This window comes from Macaca fascicularis, chromosome 19 (genome assembly GCF_037993035.2).
Source record: "Macaca fascicularis isolate 582-1 chromosome 19, T2T-MFA8v1.1".
NCBI classification, from domain to species: domain Eukaryota; kingdom Metazoa; phylum Chordata; class Mammalia; order Primates; family Cercopithecidae; genus Macaca; species Macaca fascicularis.
Genome location: NC_088393.1, coordinates 64,453,660 through 64,481,586, shown reverse-complemented (window position 1 = coordinate 64,481,586; position 27,927 = coordinate 64,453,660). Strand labels below are relative to the sequence as shown.

The following is a 27,927-nucleotide window of genomic DNA, read 5'->3' as shown; positions in this document are numbered from 1 at the left end:
GGAAGTAGGCGCGTCCTCCGCCGCAATGGCCCCTGGGAAGTGTAGTCCCGAACCGAGCCAGCGTTCCGGAAGCGGGCTCCGGCTTTGCGAGGAGCGGCTGCTCTCAAAGCCTGGCGGTTACTGCCCTGTGTCCTCTTTTGGGCCTCTCCTGGTCCTCCTGGTTGGATTAGGCGCCCTCTCAGCCCGGACTCTGGGTTGCCGAAGTACAGGCCGCTTCACTGAAGCGAATCACGGCGCAGGGGTTTCTGGAAGCCATCGCCAGGCTCCGAGTGTTCAGATGCAGCTGCCAGACTCAGGGCACAGGGAACTGACTTCCAGCTCGCAGGAGCGCCCGTCCGTGGTGGGTATGGTCGCAGGCGTGGGGTGTGCAGGAGCAGTGGGACAGCACTGAAACGCAGTGGGTAAGGCGTAGCGGCCACCTCAGGAGAGAAAACCATGATAGGGCGGGGCTTGGGGCGCGTGCGGGGCCTACGGGATACAAAAGTGAAGAGATTTGGATTTGTCTGCTTTGCACGCTTGTGACTTTCTGATGGTGCGCGTGTGGAACTTGTTTTATTTCATGTCTGCTAGTTACCACTCTCTGATATACGGTACGCCCCTCATTCCCTCGACCCCATTTTATCTCTCCCTGCTAGAAGGAGGGTTCCGAGAAGGCACACAGCTTACATCCTGTTCAGGGTTATATTCTCGGTGACTAAAACAGCACATAGTAGGTACTTAGTTTTTTATTTTTTTAGGAAATCATGAAATCTAGCATTGCCAGCCGCACCATGATACATGTTATGGACTGAATGTGTCCTCCCACAATTAATATAATGAAACCCTAACCCTTAATGTGATGACGTTAGGAGGTGGGACTTTGGGGAGGTAACTGGATTTAGATTAGGTCATAAGGGTGATGCCCTTATGATGAGGTCAGTGCACTTATTAAAAAAGAGGAAAGGCCGGGCGCGGTGGCTCAAGCCTGTAATCCCAGCACTTTGGGAGGCCGAGACGGGCGGATCACGAGGTCGGGAGATCGAGACCATCCTGGCTAACATGGTGAAACCCCGTCTCTACTAAAAAATACAAAAAAAACTAGCCGGGCGAGGTGGCGGGCGCCTGTAGTCCCAGCTACTGGGGAGGCTGAGGGAGGAGAATGGCGGGAACCCGGGGGGCGGAGCTTGCAGTGAGCTGAGATCCGGCCACTGCACTCCAGCCTGGGCGGCAGAGCGAGACTCCGTCTCAAAAAAAAAAAAAAAAAAAAAAAAAGAGGAAGGAGAGGTCTCCATGTTTACACAACCACCAAGAAAAGGCCATGTGAGGACACAGCAGGATGTAACCCATTTGCAAGCCAACAGGGCCCTCACCAAGAACTGAATGTCCCAGCACTTTAACTTCTCAGTCTTCAGAACTGTGAAAAATAAAGTCTCTTAGTCAAGTCACTTAGTCTATGATACTTTGTTTTAGCAGCCGCAGCTGACCAAGACACAGCGTCATAGATGCTGGCTCACCAGAAATTAACTCACCCAGTCACACTTAATCACCCAAGGCCACACAGTGACATCTAGACTGGACTCCTGGATCCAGTTTACATCAGACATCATAAACACCATAATAAAGCCGAGTCTAGCTGTGAAGATACTTTCTCTATGAAACAGCAAATGTCATCTTAGAGCTTGTAACTATTGTGGTTATCTGAATTGGATAAAAATGATAATATTCTCATTGTAGCTCTGGCATATAAAGAGCTCAGAAGCCTTCATTCCCATCCTCACAACAACAAAACCATTCAACAAAAAAAATCAACTTTTTTAGATCCATCAGAGAACTGAAGATAGAAAGGAAACTGATACCCCAAAACCCTGAGAAAGAAAAATACATAAAATTATAGCCAAGATTAGCTTACTTGAAGCAGAAGCCACTGGAGCTATAAACTGGTAGAAAATTTATTTTATAATTTTGATGAATAGCCACAAGTTAGTGTCGGTTAACTTGTGAGTTAAAAACTCCTAGGGGCCTAATCTTAGATGGGCCCCCACACTTTCATAAATTTTACCTCCAGAAGCCCTATCAAATTCCCTCAGTGAAGAATGGGAAAAAATCTCAGATTTTGGGGCAAGGGGAGGAGAAAAGTAACCAGAGCATTCTCCATAATAAACACTTGCACTCCAAGGAAAACTACTTACTAGAGTCTTGTTGGACCTTGGGGAGAGGCAATTGGCCAGCTCCAGTCCCTCTATAGCCTGTCTGTCTCAGTAAGGCAGGATTTTTAAAAGGCTAAGAACTGGTTGTGAAGATCACAGTCCAAGGACTCAAGCCCACTAGAAAAATGGTATTTAATAATAAGATTATAGAATGCTTCCCTCCCCACTGTACCTCATTGCCACACTAATGGGGCTCTGGTCAATAACAGTAGATTACAACAGAGAAAGCTGTGAGGCACGGACTTTATTTAAGAAGGAGTTCTTAGGGAAGCCCACAGAAGGAGAAGCATCTTGGAAAAGGTAGACAACATACAAGAACAGATGAGTAATGTAAGCAGAGAGATGCAAACTGTAAGAAGGAATCAAAAGGAAACCCTAGCAATTGAAAACCGTTGTAACAGACATGAAGATTACCTTTAATGAGCTCGTCAGTAGACTAGACACTCTGAGAAATGAATGAGTGAGCTCGAAGATATGTTAATAGAAATTTCCCAAACTGAAATACAAAGAGGAAAGAAAAAAGAACGAAAAAAGAAAAAGAACAGAATATCCAAGAACTGTGGGACAATTACAAAAGGTGAAATATATGCATAACTGGAATACCAGGAGGGGAAGAGAGAAAGGAGAGAAAATATTTGAATAATGACTGAGAATTTTCTAAAGTTAATGACATACACCAGGCCAGTGTGGTGACTCATGCCTGTAATACCAGCACTTTGGGGGACCAAGGTGGGAGAATTGCTTGAACCCAGGAGATTGAGACCACCTGGGCAACACAGTGAGACCCCATCTTTTAAAAAGATACAAAAATTAGCTGGGTGTGATGCTGTGCACTTGTAGTCCCAGCTACTCAAGAAGCTGAGGTGGGAGGATCACTTGAGCGAGCCGTTATCCTGCCACTGCACTCCATCCTGGGCAACAAAGCAAGACCTTGTCTCTAAAAGCAAGAAAACGAACACCAAACCACAGATCTAGGAAGATCAGAGAACACAAAGCATTATCACAAGTCGCCTTTTGACATTATCACCAGCACTATTCAGTCCTTCTAATTTCTTTCCATCCTTTTTGTTTCAGATTAAATAATTTCTATCTATATTCAACTTCATTAACTATTCTGCCACCTCAAATTTCCTGTTAAACCTATCCAGTGGATTTTTACTTTCAAACATTGTATTTCTCAGTTTTAGAATTCCCATTTTCAAATTGATTTACTCATTTGCTGAAATTCCCATCTGCTTATCCATTAATAGCACATTTTCCTTTATATCATTCAGAATAATTATAATAGGGGCCTTATTATTCTTGTTTGCAAATTCCAATGTTTAAGGATTGGTATTGCTTTTTTCTCTTGAATGTGGCTTACGTTTTCACATACCTAATAATTCTTATTGTATGAGTAACACACTGTAGAGACTCTGTTGTCTCTACAGACAAAAAGTCTGTCTGAATTTTGTTTTTAGTAGGCAGTTCACTGTGTTGAACTCAATCTCCAACTCGTGTCTCACTGAGGCAGGTAATGCTAAAGCCTTTGTTGGGATGCTTGGAGTTTGTCAAATACTTGTATAGAAAAGGGACTGTCCAGAAATTTTGAGTCTTAAGGGCTGGTGAAGGCTAAAAGGATAGTGAGAAATACTACATTAAAAACTGGAGGAAAGAAGGTCCTTGTTATGTAATGGGAGAAAGTTTAGCAGCCTGTTATTTGCAGCTAATGCAGGAAGAAGAACTGAGTGACCTAGCTAAGATTTTCAAGCAATGTGTTGAACGTCCTGTTGCTATTGTTTTCTTGCTGCTTACAGAAACATGCAAAAGAAGAGATATAAATTGAGGGAATAACTTAACAAAGAGAACATTAGGATTTTGAAAATTATTAACCTCTGTAGGTGGCAAACAATGCTAAAAGCAAGAAAGGGCTTCCAAGCAAAAATGAAATCCAAGTTACTGGTAGGAAAACTGGTCTAGATAAACAACTAAGGGCATGTCTGTAAAATCCAGAACCTCAGAAAGACCAAAGCTTGTATCTCAGAGTATATTTAACCACACAGAGGCTCTGTAAAGAGATTAAGGCGACCTGACAGACACTCTTATTCAAATAATGAGGCCTCTAAGAAGCTTATCTCAGATTTGTGGCTGTGGCTTTTGGCTTGTGCAGTGAACCCCAATGAGGTTCTCATGAAGCCCACAACATTTTCAGAAGAATCAGCAGAAACTCTGACAACTGGAGTGAGAGGGACAGAGACAGCACAAAATGAAGAGCCGCCACTAGATTCCTAAAACTCTAGTAAGCAAGCTAAGAAACTATTGAGCTGCAAATGCATTTCAGGAAAAAAGGATGATTCAGAGGGCAGAACCTAGAGTTCAGATGGTGGATAATTATCCCAGGCCTTGTGACCTAATAAAGGAATTTCCAAACATTTGTCTGGCTAGATTTCAGAATTGCTATGGAGCAGTGGCTCCACTGTGTTGGTTAGGGGTGGTGGAGGAGGGGAGACACATAACTTGTTCTTTATTTTCTTTAAAGGTCTGCAGATCAATACCCATACTTAAGAAAGTATATCTTGTGGACCTCATTAGCACCTGTACCTATGTTAGATGACAAGATTATTGACTTTGAGGTGATTGTGTAATGAGGTGAGCCTCTGAGAGGGGCCTTGAAAGGGGTGAGTGTATTTTGCACGTGGAAGGGACGTGAATCACTGGGATGTGGGGACAGAGGGAAGACTGTGGTGGACAGCCGTTATGATGCCTCTCAAAGTTCCCCACCTCCTCTTATTCAAACTACTTTGTAATCCCCTCCCCTTGAAGGTAGGCTAAACCTAGTGATTCCTAATTAACCAAATACAAAGATGAGGGGATATCACTTCTAATATTAGGTTACAAAAGGACTTCATCTTCTATCTTGGGCATCCTCTCCTGCTCACTCACTTTCAAGGAAGCCACTTGCCATATTGTAAGCTGCCCTACAGAGAGGCCCACATGGAAAGGAACAAACATGTCCAGCCAAAGCCTGTGGGGAACTGAGTCCCGCCCACTTACTTGAGCTTGAAAGCTGATTATCCTCTAACGAAATCTTCAGATGACTGCAGCACTGGCCAACAGCTAGACTGTAGCCTTCTGAGAGACCTTAAGCCACAGGCACCCAACTAAGCTGTGCCTGGATTCCTTACCCAAAGAAATTGATGTAATGAACATCTATCTGTTTTCAGCCACTAAGCTTTGGGGATAATTTGTTATAACAACAAGCAATTAACACACCATCACAGTTCCTACTCTATGACTCAGTGAGGGAAAATAGGAATTCTATCATTAGTCAAAGGTATTATATTGATCAGAATTATAGTAGCTGCTATTACAATTGAAATCCAAATATTACCTTAATACAATATAAGTTTATTTCTCACTCATATAATCATTGCTGGTGTTCCTTGATGACTGGGGAGCTTTCCTCCAAATAGTGATTTAGGGAAACAGAGTTCTATCTTTCAGCTTTGCCATTCCATATGATTAAGATGATTCTTCCGTCGGGACAGAACATCTTTTTCCTAAAAACCAAGCCCCGAGTGGCATATTGCTTCTATTCACACCACACTGAAGAAAATTCATCTGATAGACAAAACTGGAAGCAACGGTGCCTGGGCAGACACATCCCAGGATCAATTCTAGACAACAGAAAAGACAAACTTTTGGTGTCATCTGGTCACACATCATAGATATCATTAACAAATGCATACCCAGGACCTGGGAAAATAGCCACAGTGTGCATTTGTGGTCTCAATAGACCTTGTTCTAAGCTACGCTTATATAAGAATTCTTCCATAAGCCCTCACTCTGCATAAATGCAAGTCTTTTTCGAATTCCCATGGAATTGTTCATAGAAATTTTACAGTCATTCAGGAGTGCCCAGTCCCCTGCCACTGATTTAAGTCAGTGTGAGATTTGGATGCCATGCCATGGAGTGTTTTTAATTAAAATAAAACCTTAGTGCAGTTTCTTTTCTTTTTTTTTTTTTTTTTTGAGACAGAGTCTCGCTCTGTCGCCCAGGCTGGAGTGCAGTGGCCTGATCTCAGCTCACTGCAAGCTCCGCCTCCCGGGTTCATGCCATTCTCCTGCCTCAGCCTCCCGAGTAGCTGGGACCACAGGCGCCCGCCAGCTCGCCCGGCTAGTTTTTTGTATTTTTTAGTAGAGACGGGGTTTCACTGTGTTAGCCAGGATGGTCTCGATCTCCTGACCTTGTGATCCACCCGTCTCGGCCTCCCAAAGTGCTGGGATTACAGGCTTGAGCCATCGCGCCTGGCTAGTGCAGTTTCAACGCTAGGGATCAATTTGTTTTAATTACAGTGGAAATATCAGAAATCAGAACACTCTTAGAGTTCTGAGGTTTGTTACAACTTTTTACTTTCTTCTCATAGTTAATGATTGCCCCGTAATCCAGCCTTTACAAATGCCACAGTTCTACAGAAATCGGATACCCTTTTCAAATGTAATCACTCATGAAAACTCTCCACACCTAAAGGAGGAGGTAGAGGGATATTTTTCAGTGCTTCTTTCATGTCAAAGGAATATGGAAAGGCTATTGGGCCCTGACAGGGGAACTTGCAGATGAGTGAAGGGCATGGACATAAATGATCCAATCCAGCATTATGAACTTCTGAATTCTTTCAGTCCATATATATTATGCAAAGTAATTTCTAATCCTCAAAATACACTTCCAACAATGTTCCCTAGATTTTTGATGTTATAACAATAATGAAGGAAATTAAATATTTCTGGGTGAGATTAATCTCCTTCCTAACTTCCTGTATTTCAAACTACAGGTCATATTAAGCTCTGATTTTGGTTACCAGCCAAGCAATAATGGTGACCATGTGAGAAAAGGGACAATCAAGTTTTCAGTCACAGGCTGGGTATGGTGTCTCACACCTGTAATCCCAGCACTTCAGAAGGCCGAGGCAGGCAGATCACTTGCACCCAGGAGTTCAAGACCAGCCTGGGCAACATGGCACAACCATCTATCCACAAAAAATTTAAAAATTCTGGGTGTGGTGGCACACGCCTATAGTCCCAGCTACTCCAAGAGGCCGAGGTGGGAGGAACGCTGGAGCCCAGGAGGTCAAGGCAGCAGCAAGCCATGATTACATCACTGCCCTCCAGCTTGGGGGATAGCAAGACGCTGAGAAAGAAAAATAAAAGAAAAGAGAGAAAAGAAGAGAGAGAGGGAAGGGAGGGAGGGAAGGAAGGAGGGAGAGAAAGAAGTTTCCAGTTACAAGGGAAGCATGGAAAGTAGAATCAGTGGGGAGGTTGCTTAACGGTTGAGAGGGAGAGTCAAGAGAGGGTCGATGTTTTCTAAGATCCTTGAATCCTCCTTGTTAGTCTCATCCCAATAATTCAAATTCCAATATTTCCCTCATTGCTTAACAGAAGTGACAAGGTTGTGAATTCAGTAAGCATCATCATTGAGCAAATAACTGCATCTACTGCTGCCTTTGATTTTTAGCAAATGCAGCCCCATGCTTAGAAGGAGTATGAGATTCTTGCCAACACAGACATACAGGTAATGATTCAATTCCTTAAGGCCAGAATTTCAAGTAGCCTTGAAATTTAATTACCCAATTTCATTATAAATAGGTATCATATATACTTTTGGGAGTAGTATTCCTCAATACCTTTGTTTTTGGTAGGAGCTATCCAGCCCCTAGTGCACAGTGGGCTTAGAATTCTGCTATATCATGAATATCCTTTCACAGCACAAAATAGGATTAGGAATTTACCTGTGCTTTGATCTGTCTCACTCGACATCCATCTTGAACACTCTGCTTCTCTACAGCCTAGTAATCATTCTGTAGTATAAATTTCTGTATTGGCTAGCTCTCTTTGCTTGAGAACCAAAGAACTTGACTCTAACTTAAAATTAGAAATATTAGAATACCAGGTAGTTCACAGATTCAAAGAACTGAACTCAAATCCAGGATGTGAGAAAGCAGGAATCATCCCAATGGATTTCAGTGACAGGTGGAGGAATCCTTAAGTTGCTGCCGAAGGATGACTTAATTCAAACGAGTTCCAGCCTAGGAGTCATATCCCACAAACTTCACAGCAGGTACAAAAATGTCCCATCAATCAAAATGGATATTGACTAAAACAGAACATCCATTTTGGCCATACTGGTTCATAAAGCTGAATATTGGCCCTGTTCCTGTCCCAGTGTCTTTCAATCAAAATAGAGAGAATGAATCTGGTTGGCTTAATTGGAACATATGTCACTGACAGTTCACCAGAACAATACAGAATGAAGAGAGGGAAAGGGCCCACAAAATGCTAGGAAAAGTCTGTGTGTTAAAGACAAAACCAGATTTCAACATATATACTGAGGCTGTGCATATGTATGTGTGTTCATACACACATATATATTCAGTATTAATTTTGACTCTGACTAGATCATTTTACATGTAAGGTTCTGTAAACCACATATTTCATTAAATATGTTGTAGATGCCATTCCACAGGAGTATATGTAGAGCTTAACTGCTTTCTACTAACTGCACAACACCGTACTGAATAACTACAGTTTAATCAATCCACTTGGCAGGGCACTGAATTCCTATTTGTCATAATTAAGACAGTTCTACAAGAAAACATTATTTATATCTACCTATCTATTCCAATGGGATAAACTTCCTAGATCTGGAATTACTGTTTGAAAAAACCTCACATTTATGTTGGTAGGTCATGCTACCCAAGGAGATAGGGGATGAAGTGACACTGCTAATAATGATCAAGGACCTGTTTTCCCACAGTAACACCATTCCTGGATATTATCCAAATTTTGTATTGTAATCTACCTAAGAGCCAGGAAAATGCGGTTTCATTAATATTCTTCTGATTAATGAGGTTAAGAATTTCACGAATTTTCTTTATTCATTTGGATTCTTCAGGGTGATTTGCCTACGAGTGTGTATGGCCAGTTGTTCCCCACTGCTCTGTATATGTAACAGCATTCTGTTGTTTTCTCTAAATTGCATACATTTGCCTTCGATTGTCTTTTATGAGTTTTTGGTGCCTTTCACCATGCTGAAGTTTTAGATCGTTGCATAGCCCAACTTGTTCTCGATTTCTTTATGGCTTGTAGGACTCCATGTCCTACTTGATAAAAGGTTCCCTTTTTCTACATTTGCCTCTAACATGTTATTTTATGATTAGATATGTCAAATACGATAGGCATATTTCTCTGTAAGGTGTAAATGTGCTTCTAACTTTTTTCTTGGAGAGGGTGGATAAAATTGTCAAAACATCATTTCCCCGACATTGAAATAACACTGCTATTATATACCAAAATCTCATATGCAAAGAAATCTATTTCAAAAATTTTGGGGAAGGCTGAGGCAGGAGAATCACTTGAGGCAAGGAGCCCAAGACCAGCCTGGGCAACAAAATGAGACACAGTCTCTACAAAAAAAAAAAATTTTAAGGTTACAGTGAGCTAGGATCTTAGCACTGCACTCCACTCCAGCCTGGATAGAGTGAGGCCTCCATCTCTTAAAAAAAAATAAAATAAATAAAAAAATCTTGGCCAAGCATGGTGGCTCACACCTGTAATCTCAGCACTTTGGGAGGCCAAGGAGGGTGGATCACGAGGTTAGGAGTTCAAGACCAGCCTGGCCAAGGTGGTGAAACCCCATCTCTACTAAAAATACAAAAATTAGCCGGGCATGGTGGCGGGTGCCTGTAATCCCAGCTACTTGGAGGCTGAGGCAGAGAACTGCTTGAACCTGGGAGGCGGAGGTTGCAGTGAGCTGAGATTGTGCCACTGGCACTCCAGCCTGGGCAACACAGTGAAACTCCATCTCAAAAAACAAAAAATTCTTGCTATTCTTGCCTAATTATACTTCCCTGTTACCGTCAAAGTAAATACATCTTACTGGGACTGAATTATAATTTACAAACATTTGAGCAATATTATTTCTTCTAGAAAAATATTATTTCTCCTTTTATTGACATCTTTACTTTTCAATATAGTTTAATAATTTCCTTTCACCTCTATTGATAAATGAGTTCCTTTATCATTTGTTTTCTTGTTTTTGATGTGAGAGTTGTATTACCCTCATAAAATTAGAATCTTTTATACATTTTTCTCTAGAGCAGAGGTTGGCAAACTTCCTGCTAAAGGACAGGAAATATTTGAAGTTTTGCGAGCGATACAGTCTGTCACAGTTGTCTAAAGCAGCCATAGTCAATAGCTAAACAAATAAGCATGGCTGTGGTCTGATAAAACTCTATTTACAAAAACAAGCAGCAGACAGGATTTGGCCCATGAGCTTTAGTTTGATAACCTCTGCTCCACAGCAGGGATCACACACATTTTCGGTGTAGGATCAGACAGTAGATATTTGGGCTCTGCAGGCCACATGATCTCCTGTCACCACTGCTCAACTCTGCTGCTGTAGCCCAGTATAAAGGTCAAGGTATAAATCAATGTGTGGCTGAAGCCAACCAAACTTTATTTACAGACGCCAAATCTTAAATTTCATATAATTTTCATGTTGAAAATATTCTTTTCACTTTGTTCAACCCTTTAAATTTTTTTAAAATTCTAGATCATGGACCATACAAAAACAGTCAGTGAGACTGTGGCCATGAGTCATAGTTTGCTGACCCCTACTCTGGATCAATTTACCTCACAATGAATGGTTCCTTAAAAGTTTTAATACAGTTCATTTATAAATGTGATTTTTAAACAGGTCAAATCTTGCAAAGTTTTCTAATTCTTGAGTAACATGTCAGTTGTTTTAACTTTATGCATATAAATCTTGCATTTTTTTCTGATTTTTAAAATTCATTTGTCCCAGGCGGCCTATTCATTCATGGTCTCTAGACTTTCTAAAACAAATCAAGTCAAATGTAAAGTTTAATTTTCTCACCAACAATGTCACATCACCTTACATTCACACAGGGTCAGATGGAAAGCCACAAAACTAACTCAGCATTATAGAATCAAGTTTTAAACCAACAAAGGCAAAATCTCACCCACTACTGGAGAACGCTGTTCCTGATCTAAAATGTACTTTTTCCTACCCTCATCCTACTGCATCGTTTATCAGAGCTGACTACTGTAACTTTTCAATGTTCAAATACAACGTTTTTAAAAGAGCTAAGTTTACTGAGCACTTAATATGGACCAGACATTGTGCTGAGCACATCTCACGCGTTAACCAATTAAAGAAACTATTAAGTTTTACAAGAGGAGTGAATAAGTTACATTTACACTTATGTGAAGAACAAACTAATAAGGGACAAAAAGAAAACAAAAGGGCAGGGAGATGGGGTTTTAAACTGCTGGAGTACTGAAACAGAAATGACGTCTTGAGGCTATGGTGATGGGAGGGAGGATGGATTCCAGAGAAATTTGGGAAACAGATCCACAGGATTTGACGTGGAAGGTAAAGAGGGGCATGTTGACGACTCTCCAGTATGAATTCGCTGATGATGAGCTAAGTGTGCAGTTTGCCTGAAGACTTTTCTGCTTTTCTTATAGTTATAAGATCTCTCTCCAGTATGAACCCTCTTATGTTGATTAAGGTGTCCAATTTGGATGAAGGTTTTCCTACATTCCTTACATTCATATGGTTTCTTTCCAGAATGAATTCTTTGATGTACACTAAGGGATTGACGATGACTAAAGGCTTTGCCACACGCACTACATTCATAAGGTTTTTCTCCAGTATGACTTCTGCGATGACAAATAAGGGAGGATTTTGTCTTGAATGCCTTTCCACACTCAATACATTCATAAGGTCTTTGGCCAGTGTGCAGTCTTTGATGTTGAGTACAGGATGAGTTATCACCAAAGGCCTTCCCACATTCTATACATTTATAGGGTTTCTCACCAGTGTGAACTCTCTGATGTTGAATGAGGTGTGTGGTCTGGCTGAAGGCTTTACCGCATTCCTTGCACTCATATGGTTTCTCTCCTGTATGGGTTTTCTGATGCTGTGCAAGGTGAGCCTTCTGGGTGAACGCTTTACTACAAACCTTACATTCATAGGGCTTCTCTCCAGTATGGATTCTCTGATGAGTGGCAAGCTGAGAACTGATGCTGAAGGATTTTCCACACTCCCCACATTCAAAAGGCTTCTCCCCAGTATGAATCCTTAAATGACTGGCAAGGTGTATATTCTGCCTAAAAGCTTTTCCACACTCTTTACACTTAAAAGGCTTTTCTCCAGAGTGTACTCTTTGATGTTGAGTGAGTGATGCATGATGGCTGAAGGCCTTCCTGCAAACATCACATTCATATGGTTTTTCTCCAGTATGAATCCTTTGATGTACAGTAAGGGAGGAACCATACCTGAAGGATTTGTGACATACATCACATTTGTAAGGTTTCTCTCCAGTATGAATTCTCCTGTGTTGATTAAGCCCTATGTGGTCACTGAAGGCTTTCCCACAATCAATGCAATCAAAGGGTTTCTCCCCAGTGTGATAGTATCTCCAGTGACGGATAAGGGATGTGTTCTGGATGAAAGCTTTCCCACACTCAATGCACTCATAGGGCTTCTTGCCAGTGTGACATCTCTGGTGTCGGGCAAAGGACGAGCCATCACTAAAGGCCTTCCCACACTCGTTACATTTATAAGGTTTCTCTCCAGTATGAATTCTCTGATGAACAGTAAGAGATGAGCTCTGGGTAAAAGTTTTCTTACATTCATTACACTTGAAAAGCTTTTTTCCTGCATAGATGCCTGTCTGTTTTATTACCACTGAACTTTTTTGAAAATTTTTAATTGAATCACAATTATGAACTTTCTCTTCTGAATCGTCCAAATGGAACCATCTTCCAGATTTGTTATACGTACGTTCTCTTTCCTTAGAGAGGGTTTTGTTATGATTAATTGGCTCTTCCCTGAATTGTGTCTCTTGACCTACTGCAAGCTTCCTTCCAAACACACAGTCAGAATCCCAATTTTCTCTGAAACTGGAACACTCAAGTTTAGTGTTTGAGGTTCTGTCTGTTTCTCCTTCAGCATATGAATCTTGCTTTGGAAATAATTCCTGGGTCTCACGTACAGATCGCTGGCCTGAAAGATACCAAGAAAACACACATTTCCTTTTTCATGTGCTAGGAAAAAGAAATCTGCCAAAAGGAAAACTAGTGAATTAATTCACTGATTGGTGAATTCATCAACATACATTTTACACCTCTAAAAACTATTACATTTAGGGCCAGGCACAGTGGCTTATACCAGTAATCCCCATGCTTTGGGAGGCTGAGGTGGATCACTTGAGGCAGATCACTTGAGGCCAGGAGTTCAAGACCAGCCTCCACAACATAGCAAGACCCTATCTCTAAAAAACTTTTTAAAAAATTAGCCAGGCATGGTAGTATGTGCTTGTAGTCCCAGCTACTCAGGAGGTAAAGGCAGGAGGATTGCTTGAGCCTAGGAGGTTGACGTGGCAGTAAACTATGATCAGGCCACTGCACTCCAGCCCGGGCAACAGAGCCAGTCTCTGACTCAAAAAACAATAATAATAATTTTCACATTTTCGTGGCTACTTCCACAAGCCTGAAAACATCCTCAGTTCTCTGGCCATTCCACAATGAAGCCTTGCATTTTCTCTTTTTTGGGCAATAAATATTTTTCCAGCTTTATTGAGGCACAGTTGACAAATAAAAATTGTATATATTTAAGGTATAAAATGTTTTGATATGCTCATACATGGTGAAATGTTTACTACAATCAAGCTAATTAACATATCACCTCACATACTGTCACTGAATTGTACACTTTAAAATGGTTAAATTTTATGTGTCCTTTTCTGTAATAAAAATATGTAAATAAAACAAACGTAAAAAAATGTAAAATAAAACAAACATGTAAAAAATAATGTAAAATAAAACAGACCACACAGCAAAATACAGAAGATAATAGAAAGGTAAGGAATGAAGGGGAAAATGAGAAGGAAAGAAAGAAAAGGAAGGAAGGGGATATAGGAGAGAGAAATAATAAGTTACAGAAGGTCAAACAAATGTATTATATTATTCAAATGGGACATCTATTCATTTTTTAAAATCTAGGAGTGAAACAAATGAAAAAATCAACAAAGTACATGCTTCTATAAATGAAGATAACTCCCAAGTTAAGCTACTATATAGTAAGAAATACCATTTGCAAACTTCTAGACCACAGAAAATTGGGGGAAAATTTTATCAAACTTATAAAAAAAGCATTCATATCAATGTTGCATAAATATAGGAAAATATACAACCAATAGAAATGTGAGTAATGAGTATAAACAGACTATGAATAGAATACAAACTCTAAATAGATTTAAGTGCACATATTCTCAACATCATAAGTAGTTGGGGAAATGCAAATTAAATAAAACATTTTTCATCTAGCAGCGTGGCAAAATTATTTTTAAACTACAAAATAGCCATATTGGTGATGATGTCTAGAAACAGTATTCTCATATATTCTTTACCAATGGTACAGCAAAATATCTATGACACTTTAAAAATATGTATGCTTTGACCATACAGATTCATTTCCAAGCATATATCTTGAAGAAATATTCTGACATGTAAGCAAGAAGATACATACAAACTGGACCACTGTCGATTATAGGTAAAAACTGGAGAAGACCTCCTAAATGTTTAAATATCCTCAACAGTAAATAATTTAAATAAATTATATATATTCATATGTTATAATACTAAATAGTCATTAAAAATGAAGTAGAACTATGTGTGTTAAGTTGTTAGGCACACAAATAGGATAAATCACATTAGAAATAATACACTGGACTATATAAAAACTGAAAAATTTTACATGCCATAATTTTAAAAGACCTAATTAAAATAAAAACTCTTATTGCCATAGGTGAAAAATAGTTTGAGACAATATATCACAGAATTAGTATGCTTATATACATAGCAATCACTGAGACTGTTAAAATATTTAACACACAAGTGAACTGGGTATGAATGACAGACATTTTACAAAAAGATAAAGAGAAAAACCAAATTTACAAAAAAATGTTCAATTTCTTTCATAAAAATTTTAGTGTATAATCTTTCAACAAATAATGAGCGCAAGTTTTCATGTAAATAACCAGTGCTTTCAAGATGCAATTAAACTCATCCATCTAATTGTTGCTAGTCACCAAAAACAAACAACTCTCAGAGCCCAGCAGGTGCTCATATCCAGGAATACAGCAGTCCCCAAAATGTGTAGTTTTCACTTAACTTGAAAAATCTATTCTATCTTTAACACTAAGAAATGTAAAGCAACCTAACTGAGCAATGACATATACAATGTGGAATCTACATGAAAAACATGTGAATGCATAACTGAATGTACACTATAATTTCTACTATGTGAAAAATGTGTTTATCCTAACTTAAATGGGTCTAAGGTGTATGTTGTGATAAGGTCATGGTTTTCTATTCTTTTGCCAAACTAAACCATTACATTTTCTACAAACCATTATTTCTATGGAAATTTCCTTTCTTTCCGTTGTGTATCAAGAAGAAAAGATCCTTTACTTCCGCCTTCTTGCAATTCAACTTCTGCCCACCTGTCCTACTAAAACATAGAAGCCATTGGGAACAACATCTCCTTTGTCTCTGTAATGCCCTATTTGAAATTCTGCAAACTTGACTTCATGCAAGCTATCCATAAACATGTGTTATCCTTTCCATTACAGTAATTCACTGATGGTTTACATTTATGCGTAATTCTCCGTTTCCAATCGCCTGCCAATACTCAGCAGAGTGGCTCAGTCACATAACTTTCAATTGGAGGTTCTCACAGGAATGGATGCATGATGAAAATAATAGGCTATTTAACCATAGAAGAGAAAACCTTTGGAAGTCAGCTCAAAAGTGCATCAGGGTCCGGAAAAGGAAGTGAGTAGATGATACACATCCCAGTTCCTCATTTAAGGAAGTGAGTGGATGATAAATGTCCCAGTGGTCAAGAAAAAAAGGAACTTCAGGGAAATGGGAGTTACTGGAGAGAAGGGGGCAAAGGAGGAGGAAAGAATTATTTGGAAATCCTGGAGTTCAATTTTCTTTCCAGACCCGGAGAGCCTGGTAAAATTTCCTACTGTATATTAGTGAGGATGCAACCTTTTTAATAAAAGCTCTGCTCTCTCTCACAGTGACTTTTCCACATTAGGCTCTCCTGCACTCACCTGATAACAGGCTTCCTGTCAGTTCTTGCTTCACCATCCAGGGCTCCTTTTCTTGCTGTAGTAAAGAGACTAAATCTGGCTTAGCCACACAATGTCCTGCAAAAGTGAAAAGAGAGGAGGTTTGGCCAATACTCTTGCCATCCTAAAATTGAGAACCACTCCTTGTTGATAGAAAAGTGTTACTGCTGAAAGAAGCAGTAAAACAGGTGAGTAGGATCTGAAAGACACAGAAGATAACGCTTTAAGCATAACAAAGACACCATCTTTCACCTCTACAAATGCCAAATTCTTGTCTTAGGAATCCACAACAAAAATTCAGGCCAGCACGTCAGAAGACACTCCCTCCCTCCTCCATAATTCAAAACTGGTTTGAAAATGGAGGTACCCAATGACAGATTCAGATATGGGAGAAGGACATCCTTACCTGCTGATCCCAGGTCACTATGGTTCTCCCATATCCCATTCTTAGAGAAATTCTTCTGAGCTGGGTGTAGCTGCTGGGGGAAGTCAACAGCCAGGTTTTTGATAGTCACCAAGCCCTGCAATGGTAAAAGCACGTTTTTTAAATCAAACCATGTTCATGAACCCACCTGGTCCCAGTGGGATGGACTGTGTCCACACACTGCAAAAAAGGCACTCCATACCAAGAACTGCAACTTAAGTTCTGGTACACCAGGTCACATAATGATAGGGATTAGTTATAGCATATATGTTTGGGGAAAAACACAGAAAAATAGGAGAAACTTTCTGCTATGGAGAGTTTGTCATACTTACACACAGTATGAACTTACACACAGTATGAACCTTTTAACACAGACGGAAGGCTTTCCCATATTCATGCAAATTATTCAACAAGTCCACAGAGTTTTTCTCTTGTATGAAATCTTTGATGAAAAGGAGAGGTCGATATTCTGCTCAAAGCTTTCTTACATTCATCGCCAAGTCAAACATTTCTGACCTTGACAGATTTGTTTGTAATTCATTACAACTCAGTTTCCCCCTCCACTGTTCTTATGTGTATTGAGATTAGGCACTCTGTTCTGAGGGGATAATCTGTCTATAAGAAGTATTGTATTCAAATGAAAACTTCTCCTATAGTTATTGTAGTCATGGTCTCTTCCCTCAAGAAGAGTTTCCTCATGAAGGATACTTCCTCTTGCCTGAAATGTGTCTTCTGACTTACCGGCTGTGTGTCAAACAGAGCATCATAATCCCAGTGTTCCCCTAACAGGGAGTACTCTAGATTATAGCTTGTGAGTCTCTCTGTTATCACTGCCTGGGATAGCTTTCCTTCACAGAAGTCCTTCTTGAGAGGTAACTCCTTGATCTTCCGCACAATCTTCAAGTCTGAAAGATATAAAGAAGGCGAATATATCTTTTATCGTGTTAGTATGAAGAAAAATTCCAAAATGTAACCATTAAATTAAAAGCCACAAAAAAGCATATGATAGTCACTTATTTTTATGGAAGAAAATGAAAAGCAAATCGTTTTGAAAGCTTTCTTATATTACTAGCAATACTCAACCAACCCTACATTCCTAAATTTGTGTAGCCATAGTCCTAAAGGACACAATAAGACCTTTCCCACCTAAAAGCTGAACAAGAGTTCACATTATGTTTTTAGCAGAAGACTGGAAAAAGCAATTAAAAATCAAGAGATAAGGGAGCTCACAAAAAAAAATGTATGATAAAATGTCTAATATAAAGAGAAAGTGGAGGCTATAGAAAAAAACTGCTATATGATCCTTATTTCAGCTTTAAGTCAACTCTTTTTCACTGTCCATTTCACCTAGCAAAAATTTCATCTCTATCTCTACGTACCTCCTTTTTTTTTTTTTTTTTATTACAATGCTAACTAATAAAAGTCCAGATCCTGGCCTTAAAAATGTAAGTCTTCATAATTAACTAGTCTCAACAAGAGATGAAGGATCTGCAGGAAGAAAAAACAGTTTTATGTCATTAAACTAGCTCGAAGTATATGATTTCATATGATGTTAAATTGGAAACTTCACACAAACATTCTTGTTCTCTGATGCCATATACTGACCCATGTGAGTCACTTTAATTTATAACTGTCAGTAACTTGTCTTGGTGTCAATGCAAGCGTTTCCTTTAAATGTGAATTGAACAAAGAAACCTTGTAAGATTCTCAGTTCTTTAGAAACTGTTACCATTTCCTATTAGGATAAAACCTCTGAAAGAAATCTATAATTCTAATTCCTTGTCTTACTTGATAATCTGCTGTTCTAGAAATAAAAGATGTAGTTGAAATTTCTGTATTCCCAAATAGTATAAATAACAGATACTGCAAGAGGCTTAGGAAGAGTCTGTTGAAGATGCTGCGTGTCTGAGGCAGCTGAACTGTGACCAGCAGTGGCCTCACCCTACCTGGTTCTCCCACACTCACCTGGGCACCAGGCTCTTGTCATTTTTCTCTTCACTGTCCAAGGCTCTTTTCCTTGTTCCAATGAGGAGATCACATCGGGCTTAGAAACACAAAGTCCTAGACACATAAAAAACAACCTGGTCACATACTGTGTGGCTGTCCAGACTGAGATGCAGTCCCCTTGGCTTGACGCGAGAGGGCAGTGCAGGTCTTGGTGATAAAGGCATGAAAGGCTTCTAGGTCAAGGAAGTGGGTAGGGTGAGGGGTGGAAAAAGGAGTGGGAGCCCTTACCCAGCGATGCCAGGTTCTTGTAGTTCTCCAACATCACCTTCCTGTATAAGTTCCTCTGATTGGGGTTCAGCCACTCCCACTCCTCTTGGGAGAAATCTACGGCCACATCCCCAAATGTCACCAAGCCCTGAAATGATATAACCATGTTCTTGCTCAACCAGTGCTCATGCCCCGACATGACTGGGGGGCTGTTATAGAAAGAAATGTGTCCCCCGACAAAACTCCTACATTAAAGTCCTATTCCCCAGCACTTTTGAATGTGACTGTATTTAGAGACAGGGCCTTCAAAGAGGTAATTAGGGTTAAATGAGGTCATATGGGTGGGGCCCTAACCCAATCTGACTGGTGTCCTTATTAAAATAGGAAGAGATACCACGGTGTGCAGGCACAGGGAAAAGGCCACGTGAGGACACAGGGAGAAGACGGCCGTCTGCAAGCCAAGGAGAGAGGCTTCAGGAGAAACCAAACCTGCAGGCACCTTGATCTTGGACTTCCAGCCTCCAGAACCTTGAGAAAAGAAATTCCTGTTGTTTAAGACACCCACTCTGTGGTATTTGTTCTGGCAGCCCTAACAAACTAATATAGGGGTCTAAAGATTCCTTGTCTTCATTTTGAGTAAGAGACTATAAACTCAGTACTCTGGAGATCTAGTTAGGTATTATACAGCTAGCCTCATTCTGTCTTAAACTCCAGGGAAAAGAGAAAAATATGGAGACAGCCCCTGCCTTTGGAGAACTTGCAGTTTTGTGGAGTGAAAGGAGGCAGCCGCAAGAAAAACCCCTGACATCAATTCAAAACTATAAATAACGAAGACTAACTTGTTCTATGCACAATAGGTACTACAGCACTGTCCAGCATGGGGACATTTGAGTGGCCTGAAGCAGCATAAGAATGGGGCAATAAACTTGAGATGAACCTCAAAGCATCAATATTATTCATGACTAAACCGGGTTCTAAGAATTTCTATTTTTACTGTTAGTGTTCAGTAGAGGTTCATTTAAAAAAATCTAGCAATATTCTTTTTCTAAAATGAATATGTAATAAGAATGAAAAACACTATAATGTTTTAAATTAATGAAATGCTTTTAAGAACCAAGGTGCTGTGTTGGAGAAGCTACGCATTACGAGGAGCTATCAGGAGCACGTTTGCTAACAGCTCGGCATGAGCAGGATTTTCCTGACCGACGGGCAAGATGGGCTGCTCAGCTCCTGCTGGCAGATTTTTATGCAGTGTAGTTTTACAGTTTCAGCCTACAACTCTGATACGTTCCAATGTATTTTAAACATTTATTCAGTTGCAACTCTAATCCCAGGAACCTGTGGCTAACAGAAGGCAGATTTAAATGACTAGCAGCTGTGAGATTTTCCAAGTCTAAACTTAAATGAACATGAAAAACAGTTGGACTACCCCAAAAGCTGAATTACGAAACCTCACTTGGTTACCTAATGCCTCTGTGCCTCAGTTCCCCAGCTATAAAATGGAAAAGGCAACAATACCAACCTTATAGATTACGTTTTGGATTAAATGAGGCAATACATACACAGCACTTAGAACGTGCAAGGCACAATGGAAGCATGCAGTGAACATGAGTTATGATGATGCTGACTGTCATAACTCTCATTCATAGGGATGCTCCCTCTGCTTGTCACCCTTGACCTATATGTTTTCAGGCAGTCCTCGCCCAGTCCCCATTTGTATGTTCTAGATAGAAAAGGCCCCATACTATGAACTGACCACTGTACGTCTGCATGAAGCCTGGTGAACCTGATAATGTAAACTTCAAGTTCCCTTACTGAGCCTTGAGCTCCCTTCAAAGTATCCAAGCCAACCCTGTCTTGGAAAACACACCTAGATGATGCCCTGGACCCCAATAAAAGCTCCAGCCCACAGGTCCCTCCCTCCCTCTTGGTCCCCACCCTTTGGCTGGGCATGTGTGTCTTGAATGTCTCTGGGCCCTTCCAGTAAGCCCTGCAAGGTGTGCTGGTCACCGTTCTCTGGAATCTGCGAGTAATAATCTTTTTGCCATTCTGCTCTGACTGTCCCTCACCATGCTGCATCTGACTACACAAAACCTAATTTAAATACCTCACTTAACAAACCACAACACCAACCAAAAGCTGAACCTTTTAAAGATTCACATTATGCTACTAGAAACAAAAGTCCCTTTGAGGTTTGAATTTCTGCTGAATAATATACAATCACATGTTCTTTAACCTGCTACCAAACTTTAAGGACATTTTTAACTGAATTGTGTAAAGATAGGTCAAAAAGGTTTTGTAAGTGATATCCCGATTTGAGTGAAGATCAACTGCAGAGGTAGTGGAATCAGTCAACTGCAGAGCTACACTCTCGATGGTAAACTCATGATGGAGAAATCTCCTAAGCTGGGGACTGAAAGGCCCCCTGCAGTATAAACCACGAGGTAATACTTGCAGGAAACAGCCAAGAACTGCTTAATGTCCTTGAGCAAAAGACACACTAATATGGCTACCTGAGCAAGCTAGTCTAAAACAAATGCTGGTCAGCTCTCAGCAATAATTTTGCAAGTTGAAGCATCTTGGCATAAAAGAAGAGGAACTTATTTGCTTGCCAAGAAGAATCAACCCTAGTTTCCCAGGTTGATCCTGTTTATGCATTAGTGATCTGCTTTTGTATCGGTGGTTTGTTAAATGCCTTCAATTTAATCATGTACGGGGACCCAACTTTAGCAACATACATACATCCTCCTAAGACATTTTCTGTTTTTTTTCGGACAGCTCTTTATGTACAGAATCAATGACTTTTGTTTTAAAAATGTCTTTTACTGTAAATAACAGCAATAACAATAGCTGAAAGTACTTACAACACTTCAGACACTATTCTATATACTTATATATTAGCTTATTTAATCCTCACAATGATCCTAATAGTCAGTACTATTACTATTCCCATTTTACAGATGAGGAAATACTGAGCTGTGACATGCCCAGGATCACAGTCAGTCAACTGTAGAGCTGGGTTTTGAACCCAGGAGTCTGACTCCACAGTCCATGCTCTTAACCTCCACTTCAGGTGTCAGCAAAGTGTTTCTGTAAAGAGCCAGAAAGTAAATATTTTAGGCTTTGTGGGCCACATGGCCTCGGCCACAACTCTTCAATTTTGCCACTGTAGCACAAAAGCAATCACAGATAATATATAAACAAACAAGTATGTTGTGCTACAATGAAGTTTTTTTTATGGACACCAAAATGTGACTTTCATTTAATTTTCACGTATTCTTCTTTTGATTTTTTTCAACCACTGAAAAATGTAAAACTCATTTGTAGCTTGTGGGCCACACAAAAGGAGGTGGTGGTGGGCTGGATTTGGCCCATAGGCCATAATTTGCCCAGTTCTGTCCTATATTACACACTTTTTTTTAAAAGTACGCCATCTAAGTGTCTTGCCTGTAAATTTCTAAAACCGTCATGGTGACATGAGGATGCTGCCAGCTAACACTAGTAAGTCCTTACTGTGTGCCACGTACCTCGTTTCAGGCACTATACACAACTTAATCCTTACAAGAACTGCTTGAGGCAGGTCTAATTATTTTCCTCATTTTATAGATGAAGAAAATGTGGTCACTTGAGTTGCCTGAAGGTTATGCAGTGATTAGATGCTAGAGCTAGCATGTGAACCTAGTCCATGACCTTTGACCACTTTGCCATTCTACTTCTATTAAAACTTTCCACTCTGATAATAGCAGTAATACTTAGTATCCATTCACCCTGATAGTGAAACAAGTTCCAGGAGAAAACACATTTTCAGATAAAAATAAAAAGAACTTTCCCTAACTGATGTCTCCATCAACCTACTTAATTTAGATGGAGACAAAACATTGTCAAATGTGCAGGTCCTGTTCTTATTCCTGTTGCTGCAACATAAATATGCAGACTTCAAAACGGGTTTCACATTTTTACACTATACCACAGAGAAAACATTATACAGGCACAGAATCTACTCCTGATATAGGCATCTGATGTAAGTTAACTCATCTTAATACACATATGAACTGGGTATGGTGGCACATGCCTATAGGTCCAGCTACTCAGAAGGCTGAGGCAGGAGAATTCCTTGACCCTAGGAGTTTGAGGCTGTAGCACACTACAGTTGTGCTGAAAATAGCCAATATACTCCAGTTGGGACAAAACAGTGAGACTCCCTTAAAAAAAATTATATATACATATACATATATAAAAGTATATATACATATACATATAATATATAATAGATGTAATATATATTATATATAATATATGTATATTATATATGTATGTAATATGTGTATAATTTATATGTATATATGTGTGTATGCATGTTTATATATAAAATATATATAATTATATATGTAAACACATTACATATATTCTGTATTATATATACATATATTACATAATATATACATACATATATACATATAATATATAAACACACACACAGACACACGAAGATGGAGACATTAAAAGAATACAAACCAACAAAAAATAAAAGCAACTTTACACTTACAGAAAAATATTTCTGTTGAAATTTCATAGAAAAGAATGAACAGGAAGTACTTTATAGAAAAAATACACTAAAAAGATTTGTTTCAATTCAATTCAGTTAACTTTTGAAACATATGAATAAACATTTATTTGGTAATAACTATTTTTCCTCGTGAAGTGTACATTTTTTCAAAGCATGCATTTTACAAAGCATGAATTACAGCTTTTGAGGCACCACTGCTGTTCTATCCAAAATAATAATTTTAGAAGTATTCTGATTTCACATAAGCTTAGGAAACCTTAATCCACGAGGAAAGAAAAACTTCTAGGAATGTATTCACACAAAATAATCAGGGGCTGGGCATGGTGGCTCACACCTACGATTCCAGCTCCTTAGGAGGCCAAGATGGGAGGATTGCTTGAGGCCCAGAGTTTGAGGCTGCAATTAGCTATGACTGTGCCACTGTACTCCAGCCTGGGTGACAGAGTGAGACCCTGTCTCTAAAAGCAAAAAACAAAACAGAAAAACAAAATCAGGGAAGAAGCACATTTTCAGGTATAAGAATGACTATTCTAACACTACACTAAATATCAAAACACTGGCCACAAGAGAACTTTAAGACTATATTCAAACATTCATCCACCAAATATTTTCTGTATCAAACATTTAGGCAAAACTGCCCCAAATCCTTGCCTACGAAGTGTGACACAAGGTGACATGTTTGAATAGACCCTTCTGGCTGCTCATAGGGAAGGGGCTGTGGGGAGCATGAGCAGAAGCAAGAGGTCACAGAAGCACAGTCAAGAAGCTGACAGTAAGAGATAGGAGGACTTGGACCTGCTGGTGGTGACAGATGTGATGAAAACTGCCAGATTTTGCACATAATTTGCAAATAGAACTGACAGGATTTGCAACAGGACCAAATATGGAAGGAGAAGGAGAGAAATGAGACAATAATGATAAGGCTTTTGGACTGAGTAACTGAGAGGATGAAACGGCCACTGACTAGGACTCAAGCTGTGGGAGGAGCTGGTTTATGGGAGACTCTCAGGACTTCGGGTCTGGACAGGCTGGCTTGAGTTACCTGTTAGACACCCAGGCAGAGGAGTGGAGCAGGATACACAGGCCCGCAGCTCAGAGGAGAGGTTTGGGCTCACAATGTGAATTTGGGAGGAGGCACCATGTGAGTAGGTTTTACAGACAAGGAACAGGCTAATATCCCCAGGAGACAGCATGCAGACAACAAAGAAAGGGCCAAGAGCAGAGTGCTGAGGCACACGCTGTTCCAGGTCAGGGAGGTGAGTAAGAACTGTGGCAAAAACTGAGAAGTCAGGAAGATGAAAGTCAGATGAGTGTGGGATCCTAGTAGCCAAGGGAAAAAGGGAGCCTACTGAAGGACAGGGGTGAACTATTTGAGGGATTGGCAGCCACCTGTTTTTGTAAATCAAGTTTTACTGGAACACAGCCCATCCATTCATTCTTTGGCTACTTTAGCTCTATAAGAGCAGAAAGGAGTAGGCACAGCAGAGACTCTCAAAGCCTAACATATTTTCTGCTGTGCCCTCATCCAGCACAAGTTTGCCAACCTCTGAGCTATTTCAAATCCCAATGATGGTCAAAAAAGACTAAGAATTGAGCACTGCATCTGGTAATGTGAAGATCACAGTAACCCGCTTAAGAGCAGTTTGGGCAGGTCAACCGGAAGCTGAATCATCTGTACATATATTTTTTGAGGCCCCAGTGGAAGTGAAATGGTTCATCTATTAATGAGCTAGCTATGATATTTATGGGACACAGCCAACAGAAACAAACACAACTATTTATTGGCATTTTTTAAAGCCACAAAGTCAAGTGGGAAAAAGAAAGCCTTTCATATTGCACCTCCTCTCCCTAAAATGTTGTCTTTACTGTGCCTCCCAAACATCTTCTCTCCCTTCAAGGCAAGGCTCAAAAATCACCTCCTTGGTAAATACGCCTACCCTTCCGCTACAAGAGGCTGGAAACCAGGAGGGCCTTGTAGTCCTCGTTCACAATACTTGGCCCAAGGATGATCACATTCTAGAATCTTGCTTGTTTCCTTGACATTGGGTCAACAGGCTGTGAGCTCCAGAGCAGGGAATGGGGCTTAGCTATTGGTTTGTCCAGTGGCTGGCACAAAGTGGTCACCGAACAAACCACGTATAGCAGAAGGGTCTGCCGTGTTCCTCAAGGAGCACACTTCCTTCATCAGAGGGCCTCTGAGAAAAGCGGTACAAGGGAGATACTGACTCATTTCATCAATCAAGAACGAAGGCTGACTGGAATGAAGCAGCAGCAGGCATGGAGGCCCTGGGCAGCTTAAACTTTTCCCTGTAGCCCATCACTTCACTAGAATGTGAAGAAATAGAAACCCGCACCCAAACAGGTCTCTTAAACTGAAAAATTTCAAGAAAATAAACAACATTAAGTCCCGAAAAGCAAGACTGCATTTCAGAGACGAGAGATGAAATGCCAACTCACCTGGGGCATGGCTTTAGGTTCAATTCCTGTCCCCGCAGCCTCCAGCTTCTGGTTTCTCTCCTTGGGAAGAGCAGTGTCCCTGGAAGGCAGAGCTGGAAGAGAAGGGAGTAGCTAGAGACCAGGTCTACACAGTCCCAAATCACCAGCCTAGAAACGTCCCTTCCTGCATGAGCAGGTGGGATCAGGTCATTACCCTGCCTAGGAACTACCACAACGTAGAGATAGTTTTTTTTTTCTCCCTGGGAGCACGAAAAGAGGAAAAGTGTCCAGTTAGAGTCACCCTGGGAAAGTCAACACCCTTTTACCGCGGCTTGGCGCTCTGAGTCAGTTGAGCTTCCAAATCTTCAGATTCCCCCGCTCCACCAGCTTCAAAGACCAGGGGCACAGTTCTCCAGCAACTGGTCCCCGAGAGCCCAACCCCCTCCCAGATCTCATCCCGAGATGAATTCGTCCCTGTCCGCCCGGCCCCAAACACCTGTCACTCTCACCTCTGTGCCCAGGCCCCGTAGTGGCCGCTCCTCGCTGGCCTTTGGTTGCGAGGCCATTCCTTGAGCGCGGCCTTCCCCGGGCAGGGAGGGCCAAGGTGGCTGGAGTCCCTGTCGTCGGGCCTCGGCCCGCCCGGGGCTTTGTGCGGGGGGCGCCTCTACCCCGAAGCGGCGTCGGCTCGCGAGCACCCGCGCTCGCCGCCCCCCGCATGTCACCCGAGGCCGCGCGACGCCCTCCCGGCCGGTCCCTCACAGACCCACACCCATGGCCACACCCGCCCGCCACGCCCAGCGAACAGCCCCGCGCGCGCTCCCCCAAGCCCCGGCATCCACGGGGCCGCGCCGCGGAGCCGCCCCGCCCCCGGCCGCGCCCCGCCCCTCCCTACACCTCCCTACCCCTCCCCGCCGCCCCGCCCCTCCCCGCCGCCAAGCGCAGCCTGGCCCGACCCGCTCCCAGTGCGCAGCCAGCGCCGCCGGAAGTGGGCGGGACCTCCGCGCAACGCCCGCTGGGAAGCGTAGTCCCAAGCAGGGAGAGAAGCGGCGGTCCTCGGAGCTCCTGTTGCAAGATACGGTTTGGCCCCGGGCCTACTTAACGCCCGTCAGTCCTGCCCTCTGCGGGTCGCTCCCACTTGTCCCTGGACCGCAGCGCCGCATAAGTGGTTGGTCGCCAACGCCGGGCCTCGGTGTGGCCGGAAGCAGAGGCCGCCCTGACTACACACCCACGCCCCAAAGGCTTTTGGGAGTCGCGTAGGTGCAGCGGCAGGCCGGGTGAGGAGGGGCTTGTGGAGAAAAACGGTGCTTGGCTGTGACAGGTGTGGGGCCTGGGTGTCAGCTCCTTGCGGGAGCATCACTGCCGACGGGGAAGGGAAAGGCAATCCTGGGTGCCTCTGGAGTCCGGAGGATGACTCTGATGGGGCATGTGTGTGGGCTAGGAAGAGATGTAGAGAGCTTGTGGGATTGATTTTGGGTGCGCCCTCACCACCTCCCGTTCTCTCTGGCTACACGGGCCTCCCATCCTCCAAAATACCATTTTCCATTTTGTAACCTATGTATTTGCACGTCCTGGGTCGGAATAGTCTAACCCCAAATTTTCGTCAGGGCTGGCTCCTTTATGCCATTCACTTGTCATCGCCTCAGAGAGGGCTGCCTAACGTTTCAAAAATACCAGCCCTGGCGACCTCTTGAAGTTCCCTTCTTGTGTGAATCACGATCTGAAGTTAGCTGATGGATTTATTCTTGTACATGTTTAGGACCGGTCTCTCCCCCAGGGGCCTTGTCAGAGCTGGAGAGCTTCATCCTGGGAGCCAAGGGCCTTGTTGGTTCACAGGCAGTGATGCTGTTACCAGTCATCACAGATGCACTGACCCCTGCATGCCCAGTCACACTGGAC

At 41.6% G+C, this 27,927-nt stretch overlaps 2 protein-coding genes across 5 annotated transcripts; one reads left to right on the top strand and one right to left on the bottom strand.

Annotated features, from left to right (window-relative positions):
- Positions 1 to 19,970, top strand: ZNF470-DT (ZNF470 divergent transcript). Of its 3 annotated transcripts, none has more exons than XM_065535026.2 (2): positions 1 to 344; positions 19,413 to 19,970. In XM_065535026.2, exons 1-2 carry the CDS (start codon positions 26 to 28, stop codon positions 19,454 to 19,456), a joined length of 363 nt encoding a protein of 120 aa, XP_065391098.1. In that variant the 5' UTR covers positions 1 to 25; the 3' UTR covers positions 19,457 to 19,970. The 3 variants fall into 3 exon arrangements, 2 of the variants coding, with proteins under 2 accessions (XP_065391098.1, XP_045236420.2); XM_045380485.3 differs by having other exon boundaries at positions 1 to 340; positions 19,413 to 19,644; XR_006694435.3 differs by having other exon boundaries at positions 240 to 401; positions 19,413 to 19,644.
- ZFP28 (ZFP28 zinc finger protein) lies at positions 11,067 to 26,823 on the bottom strand. 2 transcript variants are annotated; one of them, XM_065534980.2, is made up of 9 exons: positions 26,541 to 26,823; positions 26,053 to 26,144; positions 19,423 to 19,556; positions 19,050 to 19,176; positions 18,780 to 18,875; positions 17,556 to 17,719; positions 16,797 to 16,911; positions 16,373 to 16,468; positions 11,067 to 13,254 (listed from the first exon to the last, which is right to left on the bottom strand). In XM_065534980.2, exons 4-9 carry the CDS (start codon positions 19,081 to 19,083, stop codon positions 11,546 to 11,548), a joined length of 2,214 nt encoding a protein of 737 aa, XP_065391052.1. In that variant the 5' UTR covers positions 19,084 to 19,176; positions 19,423 to 19,556; positions 26,053 to 26,144; positions 26,541 to 26,823; the 3' UTR covers positions 11,067 to 11,545. The 2 variants fall into 2 exon arrangements, with proteins under 2 accessions (XP_065391052.1, XP_005590528.3); XM_005590471.5 differs by lacking the exon at positions 19,423 to 19,556.
- Positions 26,824 to 27,927: the final 1,104 nt, after the last annotated feature.

Excerpts from the sequence above, each read along its gene's own strand:
- ZFP28 (XM_005590471.5), bottom strand. The coding sequence starts at position 26,748 with ATGCGGGGGGCGGCGAGCGCGGGTGCTCGCGAGCCGACGCCGCTTCGG. Across the intron at positions 16,912-17,555 it reads CTCTGTTTGACACACAGCCG|GGCTTGGTGACTATCAAAAA; the intron begins GTAAGTCAGAAG and ends TTACCATTGCAG. Across the intron at positions 16,469-16,796 it reads TAGTGACCTGGGATCAGCAG|GACATTGTGTGGCTAAGCCA; the intron begins GTAAGGATGTCC and ends TCACTTTTGCAG.
- ZNF470-DT (XM_045380485.3), top strand. The coding sequence starts at position 26 with ATGGCCCCTGGGAAGTGTAGTCCCGAACCGAGCCAGCGTTCCGGAAGC. Across the intron at positions 341-19,412 it reads CGCAGGAGCGCCCGTCCGTG|GAAGAGATACCACGGTGTGC; the intron begins GTGGGTATGGTC and ends TTATTAAAATAG.